Below are 23,568 nucleotides of genomic sequence, written 5' to 3' on the forward strand. Positions count from 1 at the left end.
TGGTGCTAGTTACAGTTCAAATGTACAGAGACTATCCCTGAGATATCAATACTATTTCATGAGAGTTCTTCGAGTTTTGTTTCTTTTTTAGTAAAAAATTTACTTGAAACTGAATTGCAAAAATTACTTCATGATTCTTCAGTTTGTAAAATAAACAGTAAATGAACCCTATTGGAGTGTTCTGGGCTATGCCCCTCCCCCCACCGCTTTCTCCTCTTGTTGAGATGTAGCATTCTTCAGAAAGTCATCCTACATCTCTGTGGATTACAACCATAAGTACTTCCAGAACAAGCCTTCCATCAGCCTAATGGTTTCCTTTAATTTGTCAAAGTACTCTAGGCTTTATGCTGTGTGGTTCCTGGGCTTAATGTTTATTGTGATGAAGTGGAGTCTGCCCCTCTAAAATATTGATCTGATTAAAGTTTTAATTGAAATATTATAATTAATTCATTTTGATAGAGAAACTAAGTCTAGAATTTTATCATATTTAACCTGAAAAGCTTGAAAATATGGTATGGTTTCTAGATACCATAATGAGTGTTCTGGGAGTCATTTGTTTCAGTAATGTTTCAAAAGAAATTATATATTATTCATTTAGCAGGCAGTTAGCACTTTTCTGTTTTAAACTTTATTTTTGTTATTACAAATTCCAAAAACAAAAATCCAAACAGCTTTCCAATCCAAAATGCAAATTAACAAGAGTGTTAGCATTCAGTGAATTTTTGAGTGTGCAAATGAAAATAAGTTTAACTCTTCACAGAATTGTTTTATTAGTTGTACAATTTCTATTTTCAAATCCCTTCCAAAATTGATACAAATAACAAACTAATAAGTCTGTGATTTCATGTGTGTTAGCCCATAATTTTATGTGCTAAAGATTAGGAATCTGTTGTTACAGATCAAGCTGATCAGTGGAGTGGTACCTAAGTTAGAAAGAGGTTATAGATGAGATGAAGAAATACATATAAAAATATTAGAAGAGGAAAGGAATTCCTAAATTGCTTGCCATGAGGGTTCATATTTATTCTGACTCATAATTTCTTTGGGGTATTGGTTTTGAATGTAAGTTGTCTGACTAATGGAGTCCTGGCAGAGGCTTTGGCTTATCACATTTTCTATATAGTTGGAAGAGCTAGCATGAAACTGACTTGATCCAGGCCCATTCAGACATTCAGGGTATTAATCAAAACTGCCTAAAGAATTCTAGGCGTCCTGCCCACCTACATGGTAAATCCTCTAGTGTGGCCCAGGGCTAGAGAAGAAGTGAATGGATGATGTTTTAGTAGAGAAAGTACTGGGCATGATATCACTAGAGTGTTTGCTTTGGGGTTGCTCTTTATTAGCTTTAAAGCTACAGATTGCATGATTTCTTTGAGCCTATTTTCATTCTGAAATGAAATTATACTCATTGTATCCACCTTGAAAGTTTCTGTGAGGATCAAAAACAGTTTTATAAGATGTGAAAGCAGCATTCAAACTGTGAAGTACTAATATGCAATTCTTTCAGAGCATGGATTGAGTCTAGTGAAAAACTCAATCTCAGATCATTTTTATTCTCAGATCATTTTTATTCTTTTATTCACTTTATACCTGGAAGCAGAAGCAAACACTTAGTTTCTTTTTGTTTAATTTTTTTTTTTAGAGAATTTTAATATTTTTTTTTTTTTTAGTTTTCAGTGGACACAACATCTTTGTATGTGGTGCTGAGGATCGAACCTGGGCCGCACGCATGGCAGGCGAGCACGCTACCGCTTGAGCCACATCCCCAGCCCAAACACTTATTTTCTTAAAGTCAGTTTGCTGACTTAAATTACCGGAACTAATAGTGTTACTCTTCCTATGAAATTCTTTGCCTGTTCTTCATCTCTAACATATTTTTCCTCCACAAAGTTTTGCCTTTACCTAGTACTACAGACACAGTGTTTTAATAAGTTCTTACCAGTAATAGCAGTCTAGGACAGTAGTTCATAGGGTGTGGCCCCAAGACCAGGAACATCAGCATCACCTAGGAAACTGTTTCTTACACCGATTCTTCAGCGATGCTTTACAACTTCTGAATTTGTTACTAGCAAGCCCTCTAGGTAATCATGAAGTGTTATAACTACTAGTTTAGATAACTGATTCAATTAATGGGTTATTCCCCTACCCAGAGAACCTTGGAACTTCCCAGTACTGACACAGATGCCAGGCCAGTTAGATCAGAATCTCTAGAGGTGGACTCATGTATCAGGGTATTTTTTAATGATTATTTTTTAATTTTTTAAATTTTTTTTAAAGAGAGAGAGAGAATTTTTTGAGAGAGAGAGAGAGAGAGAGAGAGAGAGAGAGAGAGAGAGAGAGAATTTATTTTTTAGTTTTTCGGCGGACACAACATCTTTGTTTGTACGTGGTGCTGAGGATCGAACCCAGGTCGCACACATGCCAGGCGAGCGCGCTACTGCTTGAGCCACATCCCCAGCCCAAGAGAGAGAATTTTTTAATGTTTATTTTTTAGTTTTTGGTGGACACAACATCTTTGTTTGTACGTGGTGCTGAGGATCGAACTCCGGCCGAATGCATGCCAGTCGAGTGGGCTACCGCTTGAGCCACATCCCCAGCCCTAATGATTATTTTTTAATTTTTGAGTTTCTCAGCTGATTTCAACCTAGTCACCTTTGAAAATCACTGCCCTGTTCACTTTTTCTTTTGCTTACCTCCACCTGAGATCACTATTGTTTCTAATGGGAATTTATCAAGTCTGTATCCTTTGAAAGAAGGTTAAGAAACATTTCTGAATGGTGGTTCCCAAACCTAGCTGGTTAAGAACATTCCCTGTGAAGAGCTTTCTAGATCCCATAGAGTACACAATGGAATTTTTAGGCACAGAGTTGAGGTGCATTCTGTTTGCCAGCTGGCCTGCCTTCCTGCCTTCCTTCTTTCTCTCTTTTTCCTCTCTCCCTTCCTTCTTTCTTTCTTTTCTTTCTCCTCCTCCTCCTTCTCTCTCTCCCCCTCCTTCCTTTCTTCTTTCCCTTTCCTTCCTTCCTTTTCCTCCCTTTCTTCCTCTCTTTCTCCCTCCCTCCCTCCTTTCTTTTCTTTCTTCTCCTCCTTTTCTCTCCCCCTTCCTTCCTTCCTTCGTGTACTTCCTTCCCTCCTCCTCCTCCTCCTCCTTTTTTCTCTCTCTCTCCCCCTCCCTTCTTAGGTCCTTTGTTTCTTTCAAGATTGAAAGCCAGGGGGACTTTACCACTGAGCTATATTCCCTGCCCTTTTGTTTTTTGAGCCAGAGCTCTGCTGAGTTACTTAGGGCCTTATTAAGTCCATAAGGCTGGCCTTGAACTTGCAATTCTCCTGCTGCAGCCTCTCAGTTTGCTGAGATTACAGGCATGTGCCACCAGGCCTAGCTCATTCTATTTTCTTAACATCTGATATAATGAATCCTTGGTTTGTCATTTGGGAGCCATGTCTATAGGTGATTTGTTATTTGTCTTGAGCTTAATGTACTCATTTATTCATTCATTTGTTCATTTATGAACATTCTTTGGATGTCCATGTGTCACACACTTATACATATGAGATGCAGAGAAGACAAGGGCACTGTCCCTGATTTCAGAGACCTTAGTGCCTACCAGAAGAAGATCTGTAAATAAATACATACATGGAATTATTATAAATACTAAGATAGAAACCAAAAACATAACGTCATTATTGATTTTTTCTGCTCTGTTAATCACAAGGTCTTATTAATTCTTCTGCCTATATATGTCTCCAGTTCATCCACCTTTCTTCATCTTCACTAGTACCACCTTAATTCTATGCTGCTATCATCTGTTTTTAGACCACTGATCTCCCCACACCCACACAATAACCCTTAAGTTCCTTCTTCTCACACGTGCCTAGAGATACCTTTATAACAAAGCTGATCATACTAAGAAAAGATGTTAGCAGTAGGGGAAACTGGATAGGTATATGAGAACCCTCTCTAGTATCTTCACAATAATTGTATAAATTTACAACTTTTCCAAAATAAAAGTTTAAGCTGAGTGTGGTGGTACATACCTATAATTCCAGCTACTAGGGATATAAGAAAGGAGGATGGGGATGGGGGTTGTGAGAGGCCAGCCTAGGCAACAGAGTGAGACCCAGTCTCACAAAACAAAAAGTAAAATAAATAAAAATAAAATTTAAAAGAGCTTATTAAACTTTTTATACAGGGCAAAACTGACCATATACATTTGTTACATAAAACCTATCAGTGTTTTGTGGGGTTTTTGTTTTTAAAATGTAAAGAGACAGTCCCAACTTTCAAAGGAGCCTGCAAGACCCATGTGATCTGGCCCTATTTACCTCCTGTGAAATTTCTCCACTTTCCTTACTCCAGCCCCCTCACCCACTGCCAGGATCCTCCTTGACCTGTTCTGCTTTCCAACTGGCTAACTCCTCACCTTTAAGATATCAGCTAGTGTCACTTCCTTGGGATCTCATTCTTGCATCATCCTGCTTTGTCATTTGGAGCTCTTATCAGATGTGATTGTATTTGTGTTTCAGGAATTAAATTTTTTTTTTTTTTTTTTTTTTTTTTGCAGTGCTGGGGATTGAACCCAGAGCTTCACACATGCTAAGCACACATCCTACCCCTAAACTACATCCCTGACACTATTGTGGTTAATTTTTTTCTTAAATGTCAGTCTATTCCACTGAACTGTAAGATATAAGAGGGCTGAAACCAGGTCTGTCTTCGTTATGATGTTTATTAGCATAGTACCTGACACCATAGGACCCAAATTGTTGATGAGTGAGTAATTAAATGAAGAGAAAAGAAGTGTTGTGACATTTTTAGCTTATTGTTCTAATTCTGCTAGGTCCAAGCAGTGCAAATGGAGGAGATTATTATAGTACAGTTTGCTCAAAATTATAAAAACGCAACTAAAATTAATATACATGTAAGGTATTGAAAAATATCCCAAACATTTCCCCATCTTTTTTCTTATAATTAGCAAAGAATAACAAAGAATTAATGATTGACTTGTAAGTTGAGAAAAGGAAAGGAAAAGGAAGAACTTTTAAAAATATTTTAAACTTCCTGCTAATTCATCTGTTGGCATAATTTCAAAAGTGTTAGTATAGAGATTCCAAATTACGTTTTAGTAAAATAGAAAGTAATTTAAGTTTAATTTTGGAAATGTTTTATTTAATACATCACTGCATACTTTGTTAAGGAATTGTGGTCAGAAGGCAAAAAGCAACTCAACCAAGACATTGTATTATGATCTACAATTTAAATGAAAAATGTTCCTACAGTTCTGTCATATTTTTAATCATTGGGGATCTATCCAGTATATTTAGTCCCACGAGAGAGCTTAAATAGTCAGTGATTTCATCAGCACAGAGACAAAAAGGCACCAAGTAGCAAGTGTGCTGAACCAAAACAAACATTTCACTTAAATATAATGTGCTTTATTTGCCCACTTAATGATAGAAGTATCCTGACTTCTCCCAGTAAAAGAGAGCCCATTTTACTTTTGTAATAGGGAGTGTGAAGGCACTCAGAGCACTTAGGGACCCTTGAATCCAGAAGGTTGCAAGAAGAAATTTCTGCTACTCTCCCACCTCCTTTATTTGAAATTTGTGAAAACCTAGAGGAGTGCTGCTTTCCTTCTTACATCTCGTCTTTTCTTGAAGGAATTTGAATAGAGATATGTGAAGACATTCTGCAAATGTACATATCAAACTGTTAGTAATGGTTGCTATTAAAGAGTAGAAGTGAGGAAAGAAATATACATGGGTTGAGGGTATAGCTTGGTGGTAAAGCACTTGCTAGTGCCAGGCCCTACAAAAGAAATATCTGTAGCCTCAGCACTATAAAAATAAAAATAAAAAGTTTTTAGCTTTTGTAATTTACTATATTTAACAATGTTTTTATATTTTAGTTTACTGAAAATTATTTTAAATTATACATATACATATACAGATTTTTCTGACTTTCCTGGCTGCTGGTTGCCCTTGAGAGAAAATTGAAGCTTCTGGTCTCCCCAATTATCAAATCCTATCAATGCAAAGCTGGCTTCATTGTCCTGTTTAATGCTCTGGGCTCCAGCCTTCAGTTAGTTTTTACCTGAGTGTTCGTCATAGTGCTTTTGTGACACTCTTGTGGTGGTGGTGATTTGTTTTTATGTTTTACCTAGAATGTAATTGTTTTAAAAAAGTCATACCTAGGGGTTCATTCTGTTGGTAATGAACCTCTCTTAATTTTTTCACTTTAATATATGCTTTGTATATTATATACATTCTCAGAACTGTCAGGTGGTATAATGGCCAGTAGTGCTTTTATGCCATTTACTCTACCATCCTTTTATCCACCAAAGAATCTCCCTGAAGTTTTGGCCTGCATTTTGTTTGATGGATTTTTTTTTTTTCAAAATGCAGACAAATGCTTGGTAGTTTTTCCCAGGTTAAATTTATGATGGTTGTGACTCTGAGGTATAGAACCCTATGAGGCCTTGATGGCCTACTTAGCTATGTTTAGAGAATCTACAAGTGGACTTTGTGAAAAGAATCCCAGGTCTCTGAGATGGATGACTTCCCGCTGGATGGCATCACATTCCTGTCCTTGGTAGGCATCTTAATTTTTATGAGGCCCTGCTATCCTGTTCTCACGGCAGCTTATCCTTAATGGCTCAAACCCACAATCACAGAAACTGCTTTCCAGGAACTCATTGCTGTTCATTATCCTTAAAAAATTCAACTGAAAGAAACGAGTGTGGGGACTGGAGTTATGACTCAGTGGCAGAGCACTCGCCTAGCACGTTTGAGGCCCTGAGTTTGATCCTCAGCATCACATAAAAGTAAATAAATAAAATAATGGTATTGTGTCCAACTACAACTAAAAAATAAATATATTTTTTGAAGAAACCAATTTGTAGAGTTTACCTAAAGAGTAGAACCCATTCTACTTTAATGAATCTAAATCCCAAATGAAGCCAGAGAGCTGAATACATGTGTTACACCAAATTGATCTTTCCATAGAACGATTCTACTGAACTATCCTTTGGTGTGATGCCATTGACTGACAAGTGGTAGCTGGTGAGACAACTCTATTTACCTAAGAGGTATTAAGGAATTTATTTATTACATAAGCAAGGGGTTTCTTGTTTATAAACTCTTGTTTTAAAATAGTTGTTGATGGACCTTTATTGTATTTATTTATATGTGATGCTGAGAATCGAACCCAGTGCCTCACACATGCTAGGCAAGAGCTCTTCCACCGAGATACAACCCCAGCCTATTTATAAACTCTTAAGGGAGAATTTCCTTCTGAGTGTTCCTGGATTGATGTGGTTGTAGATACTGAGTTCAAGGCCTGATGGTGTCTCCTTTTTTCCTTTGGCTGCTAGAAAACTTAGACACATCTTGAGGTCCTTACCCATTAGGCATGGATGACTTCATGGGATATATTTTCATTTAGTAATCTCATTGAAGGTTTCAACTAACTTTCTTACCCTTAATTTTCCTTTACTCATTTTTTGCCATATTAAATGCATATTTTTAAAGCCATTATAAATTTTGGGGAACATACTGGATATACACAAAATCATTTGATTATTGTTTCAAGTAATGTAAGTCAGTAGATAACCAGATTTTAGAAATGAAGTTATACAATTACATGTTTACTTTTGCTTATATAAACATATCAAGAACCAGAAAATTTGATTTTACCACCATTCTGTCTAGACCCAAAGGAACAAATATGCTGGGGCTGGGGTTGTGGCTCAGGGGTAAAGCACTTGTCTAGCATGTGTGAGGCACAGGGTTCGGTTCTCAGCACCACATATAAACAAATAAATAAAGTTCAATCAATAACTAATAAAAATATTTTAAAAAAAACACAAAGGAACAAATATGCAAAAGCTGTGGAGACCGCCATTAGAGTTTCCAAAAAGGCCTATGGCTTGTTCCCTTATTTACTTGAAAAAGCAAATTTTTAAAAATAAAATCACTCTCCCTAAATATTCTGTATATCTCAGTAATCTGATAAATTAGCTATTTATTCAGTGTCTCTCTTGTACCCACACAGTGGATTATCCATAGCAACAACCCTTTTCAAAACTTAATAGGGCCAACTCTGTATTTATTAGGGAAATAATACCACCAGGTTAAACAAACTGCAACTGTTGGTTCTGTGTTTACTGTCTTTCAAAGGGATCTGCCCAGCCTTCACTGTGTTCCATGTTGTAGATCATTAGAGAAGCTGAATTAGGGTATGACTCTGTGATTCTGAAAGTGCCATTTTTATAGTATGTTTAGAGTCAAATAAAAAAAGATGATGAGCAAATAAAGCTTTAGAAAGTTAAAGTACTATTTTGTGTATTGAAAATAGGGTCAATTTTTTCCTGAACGGTAGAAATCAGAGCTATATTATGGCAAGTATTATCACTCCAAGTCTACAGAGGAGAAGTGGAATACATAATATTGGCCCAGGAAAACATGTTTCTGTTTTTCTTGAGTCTGGAAATTATAGTGATGTGGAATCTATAAGAAAGGCTGTGCCTCAAAGCTGCAGTAGGGACGGGGGCAATAGTTTCAAAATTTCATAAGAGAACAGATTTATTTTAAAGAATTTGAATTGCTGTTGAAATGTAAATTAAACCTAAGATCTTTTCATGTCACTTGTTGAAAAATGAAGTAGAATTTAAAATCAAAATAGAGTTCATCTCATCCAGTATTCTTACTTTACAGCCATGAATGCTTTGGGAAACTGCTCCAAAGGCATTAGTGTCTCTCATCTCAAATGTCCTATGCAGTATAAATTTTTTTTTCCTAAAAAATGTAATGTTAAGCATCTGTCTTATAAGGTATCCTATGGGAGTACAATAATCTTTTACAAGGGTAGACTATTGATAATTTTGGGTTTTTTGTTTGTTTTTGATCTAACAGGACGGGATACATGTTTTTTTCTTATTACATGTTTTTAATGTAGATCATTAGTAGGTTCTGCTTTCATGGATTGTTTGAATCTGATTTGCTAAAATCTTTTCTATGTCAAATATCTACCTTTTCTTAATATAATTTTTGGGCAGTTTTAAAACTTAAAAAGTATTTCTTTATTTCTTTTTGTTTATCTTCACAGATTCTGGAACTTTTCAAAGCCTGATCCTCTTCTTGAAACAGTAGAGCATCATACAGAGTTTACCTGTGGTTTAGATTTCAGTCTTCAGAGCCCCACTCAGGTAAGGATGTAATCTCACGTTTTTTTCTACCCATACAGTTCACTACTAGGTCTCCACTCCTCGTGGGATATGTTGTCTTTCTAGACAGACTTGGACATTTGAACATTGAAGTACTAGGGAACAAAAATTATCCAGAAACTTGCTGTGCCTCTCTTTCCTCTTAAAAGATTGACTTCTCTGGGAGAAGAAGAACTGTTTAAAGAGGTGTCATGCCTAACGTGTTGAAAGCTTTGCATTGGCCTCACCAAAGAAATAAGATTAAGATGGACTGGTTAACCCAAGTCAGTGGCACATCATGCTATATTCAGCAGTAAGCAGTGACCATGGGCGGGTCATTTCCCTCTCTGAACTGTCGCCTTTGTTTCTATAACCTATATTCAGATGGAGAACAACATAGAAGAGAAGAATTTCTGTTTTAATAAACAATTTTGTATTTTCCCTCTTATTCTCTTGAGGACTTGAGAATAAATACTTTGTACTCTAGGTGTTCTTCAGGTTTGTAAAAAAGCTTTTCCAGGGCTAGGGTTGTAGCTCAGCAATAGAGCGCTCACCTAGCACGTGCAAGGCCCTGGGTTTAATCCTCAGCACCACATTAAAATAAAGATATTGTGTCCAACCACAACTAAAAAATAAAATATTAAAAAAATATATATTTAAGGGCTGGGGCTGTCGCTCAATGGCAGAATGCTTGCCTGGCAGGCGTGAGGCACTGGGTTTGATCCTCGGCACCACATAAAAATAAACAAATAAAATAAAGGCATCCTGTTCATTTACAACTATAAAAAATTAAGAAAAAAAATTTTAAAAAAGCTTTTCCATTTCAGAAATTGTACATTTAGGTTAAGTCAGAAACACTATAAATATATAATAAGGTACTTTGTAAAACAAACTGTGTGAAAAAGCCAGCATATCATTGAAACTCAAAATAGTACATGGAAATACTAGCATTGGATTAAGGAATTATGCTTTTATGATAATTTTTAAAAGTTAAAATGAAAAGCCATTTCACATTACTATATTCTTAAATTTAAATATATACGCAGATTTCATTTTAGGATTTTAACATGTAGTTCTGTTTAAAATATTCTTAGTAGACATTAGAATATTCTCATTAACATTAAAATATTTGTTTAAAAATGACATAATAGCATGTAACAAGAGGATGAAATAGTGATGAGTGAGATGGAAGTATCCTAAATGTGAATACATTCTTTAAATGAATTAGTTCCTTTACTGAGAAATACATTTGTTCTTGATAATTTTGAAAAAGATAATTATACTTGTTTCTATCGTAGTAAAGAAGAAAGTTGTAACATGCCCATTGAAATATGGCACTAAGAAACAAAGGATATCCTATGTAGACATACATTAAGCCTTCACATTTAATATTTTTATTACCTGTACTCTGTGAGACTTAGACTGGGACCTGTGGAAGCACCTGTAGCTCCTCTATTTTCTTGGTTGTGGTTCTCACTGAAATCTGAAGAGTGCCAAGTGTTTTCTAAATCTTTATAGACTTGCCTTATTAAAAGGAACCTTGTAATCAGAGGATTTTATCAATCATTGACATACATTTTTAACTAGCAGCAGATTTTATTGCAACACCATACATTTTGTTTGTAGCCTGGCAATTGCCATCTGTCTCTTCCAGTTGGATAACCAAATTCCATGTGTACTAAGGAAGTAGTTGCTATTGAGAGCAAGTAGGAGTGGAGAAGCAGGATTTTTTGAGCTGTAAATAAGCAACAGGCTCAATGGCATAATGCACAGTTCAGATATGCCAGAAATCTCCTTTCAGTTCATTCATAATGAACACAATTTTAGGATTGTGGGACCTGGAGATAAGAGTACTTCCTTTCATTCATTTATTCTTCCAGCAAATATTCTCATACACCAGATCTTGTGTTAGGTACTGAGGATTCAAGGTGGAGTAAAAATAAATATGCCCCCTTCCTTCATAAATCATTTATTTCAGTGTTATATCAGAATGTCTCACAAATGAATGTAAGTAGACGGCTATGACAAGTTCTAAAAAGAGGTGCATTGTTCCTCAAGAGTTCATAATAAGGATAGGTATTTGACCTATATGAGACATCTATAAGGGCTAGAGAACAAGAGGGGCAGTGAGAGGAAGTAGGTAGGGGACAAATTGTGTAGAAATAGTAGAGCATCATACAGAGTTTACCTGTAGGGGCATGTAGACCATACTGTTTTTAAGTCTCACTGTAATTCCATTATAACAGTGGTAATGTAACTCAGTAGTAGAGCACTTACCTAGCATGCATGAGACCCTGGGTTTGATCCCCAGCACTGCCAAAGGGGAGGTGGGGAATCTGTAGAAAATGAGGCTCATCAGAGATCTGATGAGTAGGAAGGTGTCAATGATTTGAAGATACAGAAGGAAAATGATAAACAGGCAAAGGGGTACTTTTGCTTGAATGGAGTGTCAAAGGCTGTCAGAAAAAGGGAAATTAAGCTGGAAACTAACAAGATGGAGCCATTCATCCATGGGTTTGGTATGACCTTAAGGGGCAGCAAGAAGTCCAGTGTGACTAGAGCCTAGAGAACAGGAGAGAGAGTGATATGAAGTAGGTAGGGGACAATTATATAGGCCTTGTAAGCCATACTGTATTCTCACTGAAATTGCATTGGAGGCTTAAAAGCAGAAAAATAATAGAATCCAGTTTGTCTTGAAAAGATCATTCTGGTAGCTATGGAGAATAGACTTTATAAGAGTGAAAATTAGGAAGCCACCTTGGAGTCTCTTGAAGTAATACAGGCAAAAGACAATGGTGAGTTAGAGTAAAAGAGATGGAGAGATTCAGAATATATGAGGTTGAACCACATTAATTTGCTGGAACTTTTACATGGTTCAGCCTAACGATTTGAAGATGGCAACAATAAAATTTACTGACAGATTGGAAGTGGACTGTGAAAGAAATAAAAGGGTCAAGTTTTACTCTAGGATTTGGACATAGGAGACAAGGTGGACAATGATTAAATTTAGTGAGCTAGGGGAAGAGGAGAGGTTTGGGACAGGGAGAATTATTTTTGAGATATCTCCTGTTTGATATTCAAATGGATGTCTGGTAGACAGAAATAGGCTTGTCTGTCTCAGGGGACAGTTTATATGCAAAAGTGAAATGTGTGGGAATAAGCAAACAAGGGAAGTGAAGGAGGAGTTGGAAATATACCATTTTAAAGTTGTTATTACTACATTTAAAGTGATATTATTTGAGGGTACCCTGTGGTAAAATCAGTATGTATATTGTAAACCCCCATGGTAATCTTTAAGAAGTTTTAGAAAAAGAGGTATAACTAATAAGCCAGTTGTGGAGGTAAAATGGAATTATAAAAAATAATCAATTACTTCAAGATAATGTAGGCCATGTATAAAAAACCAGAGCCAACGTGTATTCATTCAGTGATAAGACCAAAAGCTTTTCCTTTAAAGTCAGGAATAAGACAAGGATACATACTTTTTATTACTTCTATTCAACAGAGTATTGGAAGTTCAAGCCACAGGCAACAAGACAAGTATCAAAATTGGAAAGGAGGGGCTAGGGTTGTGACTCAGTGGTGGAGCACTTGCCTGGCATGTGTGAGGCACTGGGTTCAAGCCTAAGCACTGCATATAAATAAATAAATAAAGGTCCACTGACAATTAAAAAATATATTTTAAAAAATTGGAAAGGAAAAAATAAAAATCATCTCCCTTCACAGATGACATGATCTTAAATGTAGAAGACCTTTTAAATCTAACCAAATCAACCAACAGTTATATTTAATATAAGTCTACATACTCTAGTTAAGAGACAGATAAAGCTAGACGTGGTGGCACACGCCTGTAATTCAGCAGCTCCGGAGGCTGAGACAGGAGGATTGTGAGTTAAAAGCCAGCCTCAGCAACAGCGAGGCACTAAGCAACTCAGGAAGACCCTGTCTGTAAATAAAATACAAAATAGGACTGGTGATGTGGCTCAGTGATTGAGTGCCCCTGAGTTCAATCCGCAGTACCAAAAAAAGAAAAAAAAAACAGGTAAAAAAACCAATAGATACCTGAGAAACTATGAGAGACTCATTAGGTTAAGACTTTGTGACCTAGTGGATTTTGGATTTGAAGAAGGAGTTTTCTAACTCCAAGTTCTAAAGTCCAGTTACTTTTTTATATAAAATTTTAATTATACACTTGTAATACTCTTCTCCTTGTAAATTTATCTTAGTTTATACTGTTGTTTGCATTTTATTTACATTCTTTTGTGGACTTTAAGCTTTCCTTTCAAATTTAAGATGATGATGTCAACTGATATTTGTGTTTTTTCATATACTTAAAATCAACATCTTCCTTCCTTCCTTCCTTCCTTCCTTCCTTCCTTCCTTCCTTCCTTCCTTCCTTCCTTCCTCCCTTCCTTCCTCCCTTCCTTCCTTCCTTCCTTCCTTCCTCCCTTCCTTCCTTCCTTCCTTCCTTCCGGTGCTGGGGATTGAATCCAGGGCCTTTGTTCATATTTTATTTTCTTAGAAAATATCTTTTTCTTACCTCTTAGTATCTTTCCATCCGCTTTCAAAAACCTGTAGTACTTTGTAATCTTAGCAGTTGCAGGACCTTGCTGATGTTACCTAAGGGCTCTCTGCCTTAATGTATTCTGTCTTAAAAGAGATTCTCTGAGTCCTTATACTTACAGACAGTTTTCTTTGTAGTGTCCCTTCTTAGAGATCTGAACAAAAAGGTCCAAAGGCATTCTTATCTTATACTGTCTTTCTTCTTGACAAAATGTAAGATCTTGTCTTTAAAAGTTTAAAACTTGACAAATAAGTATCTGAGGTCATTCTTTAAGGATAATTGCTGAGAAATACTCCACGCCCCCTCTTGTTAGCCAGGTTGAAGTTATCTTTCACTTGAGAAATTTTTTTCTTTGATTTTTTTTCCCCTCTCTAGTCATGATTCATATAGTTCTAGCATTTTCTCTTTTCTCCCTTATCCTTATTATTTCTAAATTAGATAGCCCTTTTCTGTTTTTAGGTTTGTGATTCAAGACCTGGGTATAACCATTTTATAATTGGAATTTCTGTGTTAATTTAGCTCTAGAACTTCTGGCTTTTTATTCTTTAGTGATGACCCTGCTCTTTTGAATGATAATTGGTATTTAGTGTAGTTTTATTTATAAACTGGGTACAGGTGCACATCTTTACATATTCCTTTTGAAACATAGTTACTTTTCCTTTAATGTCTTTTATTGATTCATTCCAAGATCAACTTTATGTATTTAATAAAATTTAACTTTTTTCTCATGACAAAATTTTGGAAATCACATTTAGAGGAAAGAAAAATGATTACCTATGGTCCCACTATTCTAGAAAGAAGTCTTTTGTAAGCTGGGCATGTTGGTACACACCTGTAATCCCAGTGGTTTAGGAGGCTGAGCCAGAAGGATTGCAGGTTTGAGGCTGGCCTTGGCAACTTAGTAAGACCCTGTCTCAAAATAAAAAATTAAAAAGGGCTAGGGATGTAACTCAGTGGTAAAACATTCCTGAGTTCAATCCCTAGTGCTCTCCTCCAAAAAATAAAAAAAAGTCTTTTGTAGCATATTATGTTTTTTTTTAAAATCCTTTATTTTTTTTTTAATTGAAACATAACAATCATATTGGAAAATGTACCTATTTTAAGTGGAACAGCTCAATATGTGCCAGTGTAACCACCACTCAGTTTAAGTCACAGAACATAGCCAGAAGCTTCCTCCCAAATTTTACCCCTTGCCTTCTTTTCAATGGTGACTACTTTTCCAGTCTTTTTCTTTGTGTATATTTTTTAAAAGTTGAAGTTATCCTGCATGTATGAATTTGCCTTCTGGGACTCCTAGATGTTTGGTAAGCATAATCTTTATAAATGACTGTCTTGGTCTCTCCATGCTAGGAACATATAGCAAGTTACTGTAGAGACTTTTCCACTTTTCCTGAAAGTAGGATGGAAGGACTTTTGTATGTTTTCATTTTGTTTCAGTGTAAGATTGCTTAGATTTGTTTCTGATGTAAATTATTAATGTAGGTGTGACTTAAAGTATGTATTTGACTTTGTTTGATTTTTCATTAAAAGATGTTGTGTAAAAGTTCAGCTTGTGTTTGGTTCAAGTCTATTCCTACAGTCTTTGATATCAGGTTTAAAGGTTGACAGTGGATAAAAATATTTTAAAATTCTCAGTATGAGTCTAGAAAAACTGGACTTTAGAAGGGGTCTAGCATTACTGGTAGTCAGGTTTCTGTGTCCTGTTCACCTTTTATCTCAGGTGACAGTGTCTGCATCTGTCACAGACTAGCTCTTGAGTTGAAAAGAACAATGTGCCAGAAGCATTTCATGTCCTCAGGCATTAGTCTCTGCTGTTTCCTTTTTGATGCTTTCATAATTGTATAATTTTTCAGCACAAAGTTATATAACAATGCTTGTTGTTTTACCCCAGACGTGAAATATCCCCAGGCACAGCTCTAGGATCTCAGTGAGCTCCAAAATGGACAGGACTGGCCTGTGTCTGGTCTGCACTTCATAGGCATCCCTTACTAGGATGCCTCCCAGAATTGGTGACACCCTAGTCTCTGCCACCTCTGGGTTCTGCTCCTGAATCATCTACCTTCTTGTTCCTTTTCCTTTCTCTAGGATATAGAGCGTTGTTTCTAAAAATCAAGCAAAAACACTGACTTGGCACACTGCAAATTACTTTTTTAAAAAATTGTTTTTAGATGTCAGTGGACCTTTATTTTATTCATTTATTTATATGTGGTGCTGAGAATTGAACCCAGTGCCTCACACTTGCTAGGCTAGTGCTCTACCACTAAGCCCCAACCCCAGCCCCACTGCAAATTACTTTTTAGAAAAACTTTCTTGGACACTTGGTGTCCTACCCAGCTTACCTTTGAAATCTTTTGATTTTTTTTTTAAGCTCATTTTTCACAGTATCTTTTCTCCGTCTTTTTTCAGAGTCAGTATCTGGACATTGACTTATGTAAAAATGAGATTCTCAGGAATGAGTGTTCCATCTCTATCACCTCAAAACATTTATGCTCTCTCCCTAGTTTTTCCCTTTCCTTCTAGTCAGTTTTCAGCTTTCTTACTGCTCCCCCATCCAGGTCTTTGCTTACTCAGTTATCCACCATTTATATCTGTAATCAGTTTTCTTTTTTTAATTGTCAAAGTTCTATGGGGCTTATCATCATTTGACCCCAGTGTTCTGTGTCACTCCCATTGAGTTATTTTTCTCTTTTGTTATAAAAATAACATCTAGAATTAGTGGCTTTAGTTCTTGTCTTTAGTTTCTCAAAAATTTACTCTTTTAACACTGTGTCTGTCTTCTTTTTATCATTTAGTTGAAGTTAAGCCCCAAAATGTCACCAGTGAACTCCCGAAAACCAAATTGCCTTTTCTCAGACTTCCTTCTTATTTAGATATAATTTTGATATTAAAAAATGTCCTCTCCTATTTTAATGCTACTATGCTAATTTTTTCTTTCTAGAAATAAAGATGTGCAGGAATCTAGGTGAAAATTTTATCACTTTACTAAAGAATCTATAAAAAAGACTAGAATAGGCTGCCTTGTTGCCAAGTGATTAGAGCACTTGTCTAGCATGCACAAGGCCCTGGTTCATTCCTCAGCACTGCAAAAAGGAATGACTGGAATCAATGATGACCCATATCATGTTCTTGTAATATAATACTTTTTTCTTATTGCTGCCATTTTTTGAGGCCTTCGTCATCTAATATAGATACTACTTCATTTGTCTCCTAACAAACAGATCTTTTGCTTTTTCACATTCATGGTCAGCCTCTCCTGTGATGCTTTTAAATCACTCTGACCATTCACCTCCTTCCATACTATGTGTCAAGAGGTTCCATATCATAGTATATATGTTATATGCCAGTTTTAATGTGCAAATCAACACAATTTGTCATTTTCAATTTGCCTAGAAACTTTCTTCAGGATAGAATCTTAATTTTTTTAAATCTTACTTTCAAGATTGAGTATGCTTGCCTAGGATGTGTAAGGCCTTGGGTTCCATCCCCAACAAAAAAATAACGACAACAATAGTATCCAAGATGAATTACCTTCCTTTTCTCCTTTTTCTCCCTTCCTTTTTTGCCTCAACAAATATTTTGAATGTCAACTAAGTATTTTGAGTGGTTGGTGTTATGGAATAGATTAATGTAAAGTATCTGATACATATGTGCTAAATATAAAATGAATGAATGAATAATTGTAAAGGTTTTTTTAGTACATAAGTTTATTGTCTACTTTTGCATAAACTCCATAATGGTTAGTATAATAAATCATATTCTCCCTTGTAGTCACTTACTATTGTAAGTTGGTTTAGTAAGGAAAATATGTTTCTTTATTTAGCCCAAAATTTAATATACTGCAACATCATGCTTATGCTACTTTTTCAAAATTACAGTTGACTGTTAAGTGATTTTTTTTTCAAACATTATTCTGTCTACATCTTTCTGCCTATTTCTCTTGTTCATTCTTGCTAAGGAGGCCGTATGTCATACAGATAATTACAGTACATTGAACAAATTTCCCAAGGGCAAAAGCAATTGTCTACAAAATTGAGAAAAAATAGTATAATGTTAAATAGGAAATGGAAAACTTGTCAATGAAGTAAGTCTCTTAATGGGTCAGTTGGAATTATTTGTTATATTATTTGTTATATTATAGATCAACCCAATCATTTTGAGATGAATTACCTTATCAGTGGCATAAAGTGGAGGGAATTGATAAAATTAATTAAGAGAATATAAATCCATGTTCTAAATTTCACATGTATTTTAAGTCTGGTATTTTCATTATAATGTTGCCTTCTCTTATTAGTATAGAAGGTGTTCTATAATGTATCTTATTTGATCCACCAATAATACGTTTTTATCATAAACTCCTTATTGAGTGCATTTGTTTCATTTATATTTGGGGGTTTGTTGTAGCATCAGCATAGTACTTTGCATGTAGGTAAGGTTAAAAATATTAATTTAATAAAGTTGCTCTCAAGCATTTCATTTTTGATGTTACAATGTATGTGCTATAGCTGTATTTAGAAATTGTTATATTGACAAATAATAAATTCCTATTAGGTGTTCAAGAGTACTTCATTGTATGTTTTAAGGAAATTGACATTTTGGTGCAATAGCAAGTAACTCTTAATTTCTAATTAGTGTTACTCATTTTTAAAACTTAAAAATCTCTATTTTGCTATATAAAAGTAAAGATCATTAAAAATAGAACTTATGTTGAGGCTTACCTGGTTATTTTTTACTAACTTGAAAAATAGCATCTTTTAAGAATGAATAATGAAGACTGGCTCTCTCTCCAGGTTTTACATCAAGTGAAAAATATTATATTTTGACAAACCATTTTTTCCTTAGAATGTTGGTAATTTTAATGCTGAGTTTTGATGAGAAGGTTTGCATTTTGATCTCAGGTTCAAGGAAATTCAGAAGAGCAAAAAGATGAATGTGTCACAGTGGTGGCTTGTGGGGTTAGGGATAAATTTTCCACTTGAATATCCCTGGGCAGAAGCAGCGGCACCCTGGAGACTCCCATCCTTGGGTGTCTCCATGCACACTCACACTGCAAGGGAAAAGGGTCACACAAGACATGCCTCAGCATCCAGCCTTCAAGGAATCCTAGAGCACACTCAGAAAAGAATCTTCTACCAATACATTCAGAGTTTCATCAGAGGAGTTATGGAGCACTTCAGTTTCCCAAAAGCTGGAATTTTTAGTTCTTCATTCACTCTTGTTTATTTGGCTGATCATACCCCTTTTCTACATTATACCTTTGTCCCACAAATAACAAGAAGTGCTCTCTGGCTACAGCACTCTTCCTTTAATCCTCAGCTTAGATAATACTCCTGAAAACATCTGCTTTCCTCAAATTTGGTCACAGGGGCTCCTTTCCTACTTTTACTGGGCCCCACAATTATCACACATATTATCCTGCATTATAGGTGTCTCTGTGCTTAATTCCTTTCTTCACTGGACTCAGGAGCTATCGGGCAGAGACCAGGACGATAGTGTTTATTGTCATAGTCTTGGTATACTTCTGACACACAGTGGAGGCTCTCAATAAAATTTATTGACTAAATGGATGAATATATGTGTGTATGAATCATGATATTTATATTTTTGTAATGCAAAGGAATATTTTACTAACAATTCCTAGGACAGAAAGCTCCTTGTGAAACTTCTCTAAATAATATTCGTGACCCTCAAAAATTCCATATATCTCCCAAATCACATAAAAATTGTTGCTTTTACCCAAATTTCTGACCTCACATCTTGTGAGAGGCCCTCTCTACATAACAAAATCTGAGGAGAAGAATAAACCACAGCTTATACATGGATTTATTAATTCATTCAGTAAGCATCTATTAAAGATTTATTGTATGCAAAATACAAGGAATACAGATTTACATATCTGGTCAATATACAGTCCCTCTTTAAAAAAATACTGTTTGGTTTTAGTTGCATAGACATATTTATATCCATATGCCAGTGTTAGAAAAAAGAAACTATTCCCCAGCATGCTTTCATTTTCTCTTAGCTGTCATAAGACATATTGCTTAAGTTACTGTGCAGGTATTGATATGCTCTGTCTGAAAGCTTTACTCCATTTGTGCCTTTAGAAGAGATTTTTAGATTCTTAGATTCTTTTAGTTTTTTTTTTTTTTAATCTTTATTTACTTCATTTAGCCCTGTGGTTTAATTTGTAAACTACCTAAACCCATTTAGAATTTGATGGTAAAAATCTCAAACAAAATAAATTTTAAGAATTATAAGTAACGAAGGTTTAAATAAATAATACAAATTTTCATGTTTTTAAGTAGAAATCTTGGATCCTGGCTAATGTAAAATGGTCCGGGAAGGTGCATAAACTCTTGGTTTCAGAGTGCTTCAGGGAGGGCTCAGGATTTTCACTCATGTTTCCTCTTTCTTTGTCCTCCCACTTGTCTCTCTTCCTACCACATATCAGCCTACTGGATTTGAAACTTGATTTTAAATAAAAATGTGAAAATACAGCACAAGGTGTTTTGAATATTAATGGCTTATAAATTTTTTCTCTCAAGAAAAGAATTTTTCTTCAAGAATATTTTAATCTTGCCAAATTTTTCATTTATTTTAGTCCATAACAGAAATTCCTGCACATCAAGTGTTCCCCAAAGAACTTTCTAATATGCAGGTAGAATTGAGGACAGGCACATGCCTGTAATCCCAGGACCTTGGAAGGCCAAAACTGGAGGATCACAAGTTTAAGGCCAGTCTGGGACAACTTAGTGAGAGTTCACCTCAAAATAAAAAAAACTAAAGGGACTGAGATGTTCTCGGTTGGTAAGATGCTCTGAGGTAAGGCAGTAAAAGGCACAGATCCTGAAAGCATCAGGTGATCCAGAACAGCCTTAAGACAATACAAGAATTCTATTCAAGGACATGGTAATCTTTTTGCTGCTTTCAGTTTTTCACAGTTTTTCTGACAATAGATAGTGTAATGAGCAAAGAGGTGAGTCCTCATTGAGGGGACTGAAATTGAGAAGGAGTATCTATCATAGATAGGAAAGAAGATATCCTGTGTCATTGTCTTTGCTCTGACCCCAGTCTGGCCTTGAAGGAGTCTTGTGGCCAGGCATGCATTCCTGGGGATGGGAGGGACTGAGGGCTTTTATTAAGAGGAAGTGGGATGGGAGATAGAAAGATTCTTCTTTAACAAGCAAAAGTCTGAGTGGATCTTATCCTGTAAAGTAGATTATTTATTTTCATGCCATTTGCTTTGTCTTTTTGTTAGCATTTTTTATTTTACCAGAGTCCATTTTTTTTTTTTTGTTTTGTTTTTAATGTTTATCTTTTTCTTGGTCCTTATTTTTAGCACTTTCTTTTCGAATGTCTTTTAGGCTGGCCATAGATGTCTATGGGACATCGAGAGCCTTGTATTAATTAACTCTCCGTCCTAGAATTCAAGGGGAAACATGCCAATAGAGGCTATTGGGATAGTGATGGTAATTAATGAGAGGCTCCCCACAAGGGAATATGTGGTACAGTCCTTTTTCTTTACCAAGAAATCTCTACGTGCTAACCTTAGAGAATCTAGAACTTCTTTGTCAGTAAAGTTTTTTTTTTAACCTTATTGTTTTTCATTGTAAGCATTTCTAAATTTTTAGAATGAAATGAAATTTAATTAATTATTTGCATTAATTTGAATTAAGGTGTTCATAATTCTGAATCATTGCAGTTTTAGATCTTCCTTGCATTATTAATTATATATTTGTGAACATTTGTTGATTTAGTGACCTTCACATTTACGAGTTATTTTAAGTCCTGAGTAAATAAAAACTTGAAGAGTGTTGAATAGAAATTCATAGACATAACTTACAGATGCCTTGCATTAGAAATCTTCGTCTTGGGGCTGGGGATGTGGCTCAAGCGGTAGTGCGCTCGTCTGGCATGCGTGCGGCCTGGGTTCGATCCTCAGCCCTCAGCACCACATACCAACAAAGATGTTGTGTCCGCTGAGAACTAAAAAAAATAAATATTAAAAATTCTCTCTCTCTCTCTCTCTCTCTCTCTCTCTCTCTCTCTCTCTCTCCTCTCTCCCTCTCTCTTTAAAAAAAAAAAAAAAGAAATCTTCGTCTTATTTCTCTGATTCTCTTTTCCATAGTAGTTGATGCTTAACACACTGAAAGGCCTAATACTTGTAAAGAACCCATAGATGAGTCAGGGGTAAATTAATGCAATGATCTTTGTGTCCCATGGTATGAAAACTTGTAATTACAGGATTAGGCAAATAATGGTTGACAATTTGCTTTTTATGAGGGACTGGTTCTAATGGAAACACTCAACAGACTTATGCACAGGTTCCAGCTCTGTGACTCCAGTGCAAATGCCAGGGCATGGTCAAGTTTTCTGACTTTACCCCTATGGAAATGGGATGGTCCCTCCTCTGGGAGTCTCTAGAGCATGTTCCACACTCGTTCTGATCTGAGTTGTTCTGTGAAGGTGAGAGCCATACTTCATCTTCCTCCCCCTCCTCACTGTGTAGATCACACATTTTTACATGCATTTAATGGTTGTGTAGATATGGTATATGATACTGTATTTCTTTCCCTTCTTCCCATTCCACTTCTTTACTATCAAAAAACTTTTTAAACTGTCTGTTGAGCAAAAAGTCTTATTAGTTTAATCTAGGAACTCGTCTTTCCAGCATTTATCTCAGGGGATTATGGAGCTCTGTGATAGGGTAGGGGAAATTCTTGTAGACAATTGCAGTCAATTGGCAACAGTTCCCAAAGTGTATCTTGAAAAGGGAAACTAGGACTTCTTGAAAACGAAATATCCCTGTGTTTTTCCTGTCCCATATTTATTAGTGAATGGCCTACTATACTCTAAACAACTGGGACTTTTGCTACCAGTTTTGATTTTTATACACTTAAATGTGTGCCTTCTTCCTTTGTTTTTGTTTTGCAGGTAGCTGACTGTTCTTGGGATGAAACAATAAAGATATATGATCCTGCTTGTCTTACTAATCCTGCTTGAGATACACGGCTGTGGTCAGAAAAAATGTTGACTGAAGAACTGCTTAAACTGCAGCTGACTTTACTATTGAAAACATAGATGTTATGTGTTTATATGCTATTCAGATTTCAAATTTTCCCAGACTTACTCTGGAGTCAGTTTTGAGGCAGCTGATAAAGACTTGGGCTCACTCTTTAAGCTTGGTACATAAGTCATGTTTCTTATAATCCTAAGAAATAATTGATGTTTATAGTATACCTTATAATATCAATTAGAATATAATCTCTGCATTATAAAATGGATTAAAATATGGGAGATGAGATTATGTGAATAGTGATATATTTTTAAATTTGTCACTTTTGATGTGAAATACAAATCATTGCTATTAATAAAAATCAAAATAAATTACATCTCTTGGTCATTTATCATTTTATGATATCCCTAACAAGATTGCTTTTTTTAACACATTGTGTGTGTGAATACTGTAATTATATAGATATAGCTGTGGTTCATATATGGGCTCTAATATATAGATTTAATTATAGTCAGTGGTTATTTATTGAGCATGTACTATGTCTTACACAGACTGAATGAAATTCTCTTAAGGACTGGTACCATGCTTTAAGAACATGGAATGCTGTGAGTTAAAAGTTGTTTTTTTGTTTTTTTTACATTTATTTGAATCCTGTTACCTCTTTGTATGTCTCTCTCTTCCCACTTCTCTATCAACAAATTTGAAAACTCTTCCTTGCTTAAGAAGAGTCTTAAGTCCTACTAAGGCTTCTATAAGTTGCATGAAACTAGCCCTAAATTGTGCTACAAACTCTG

At 35.5% G+C, this 23,568-nt stretch overlaps 1 protein-coding gene across 6 annotated transcripts in view; it reads left to right on the forward strand.

The window, feature by feature from the left end:
• PEX7 (peroxisomal biogenesis factor 7) overlaps positions 1-23,150 on the forward strand; it is a 118,500-nt gene extending 95,350 nt beyond the window's left edge. For all 6 annotated transcript variants that reach the window (XM_081293973.1, XM_081293971.1, XM_081293974.1 and 3 more), the window contains 2 exons: positions 9,101-9,200; positions 22,693-23,150. In XM_081293973.1, coding sequence (XP_081150099.1) covers positions 9,101-9,200; positions 22,693-22,761 — 169 coding nt within the window. In that variant the 3' untranslated portion in view covers positions 22,762-23,150. The remainder of the gene's footprint in view (positions 1-9,100; positions 9,201-22,692) is intronic.
• Positions 23,151-23,568: the final 418 nt, after the last annotated feature.

Source organism: Spermophilus citellus, assembly GCF_964194105.1.
Source record: "Spermophilus citellus genome assembly, chromosome: 5".
In the NCBI taxonomy this organism is placed as follows: Eukaryota; Metazoa; Chordata; class Mammalia; order Rodentia; family Sciuridae; genus Spermophilus; species Spermophilus citellus.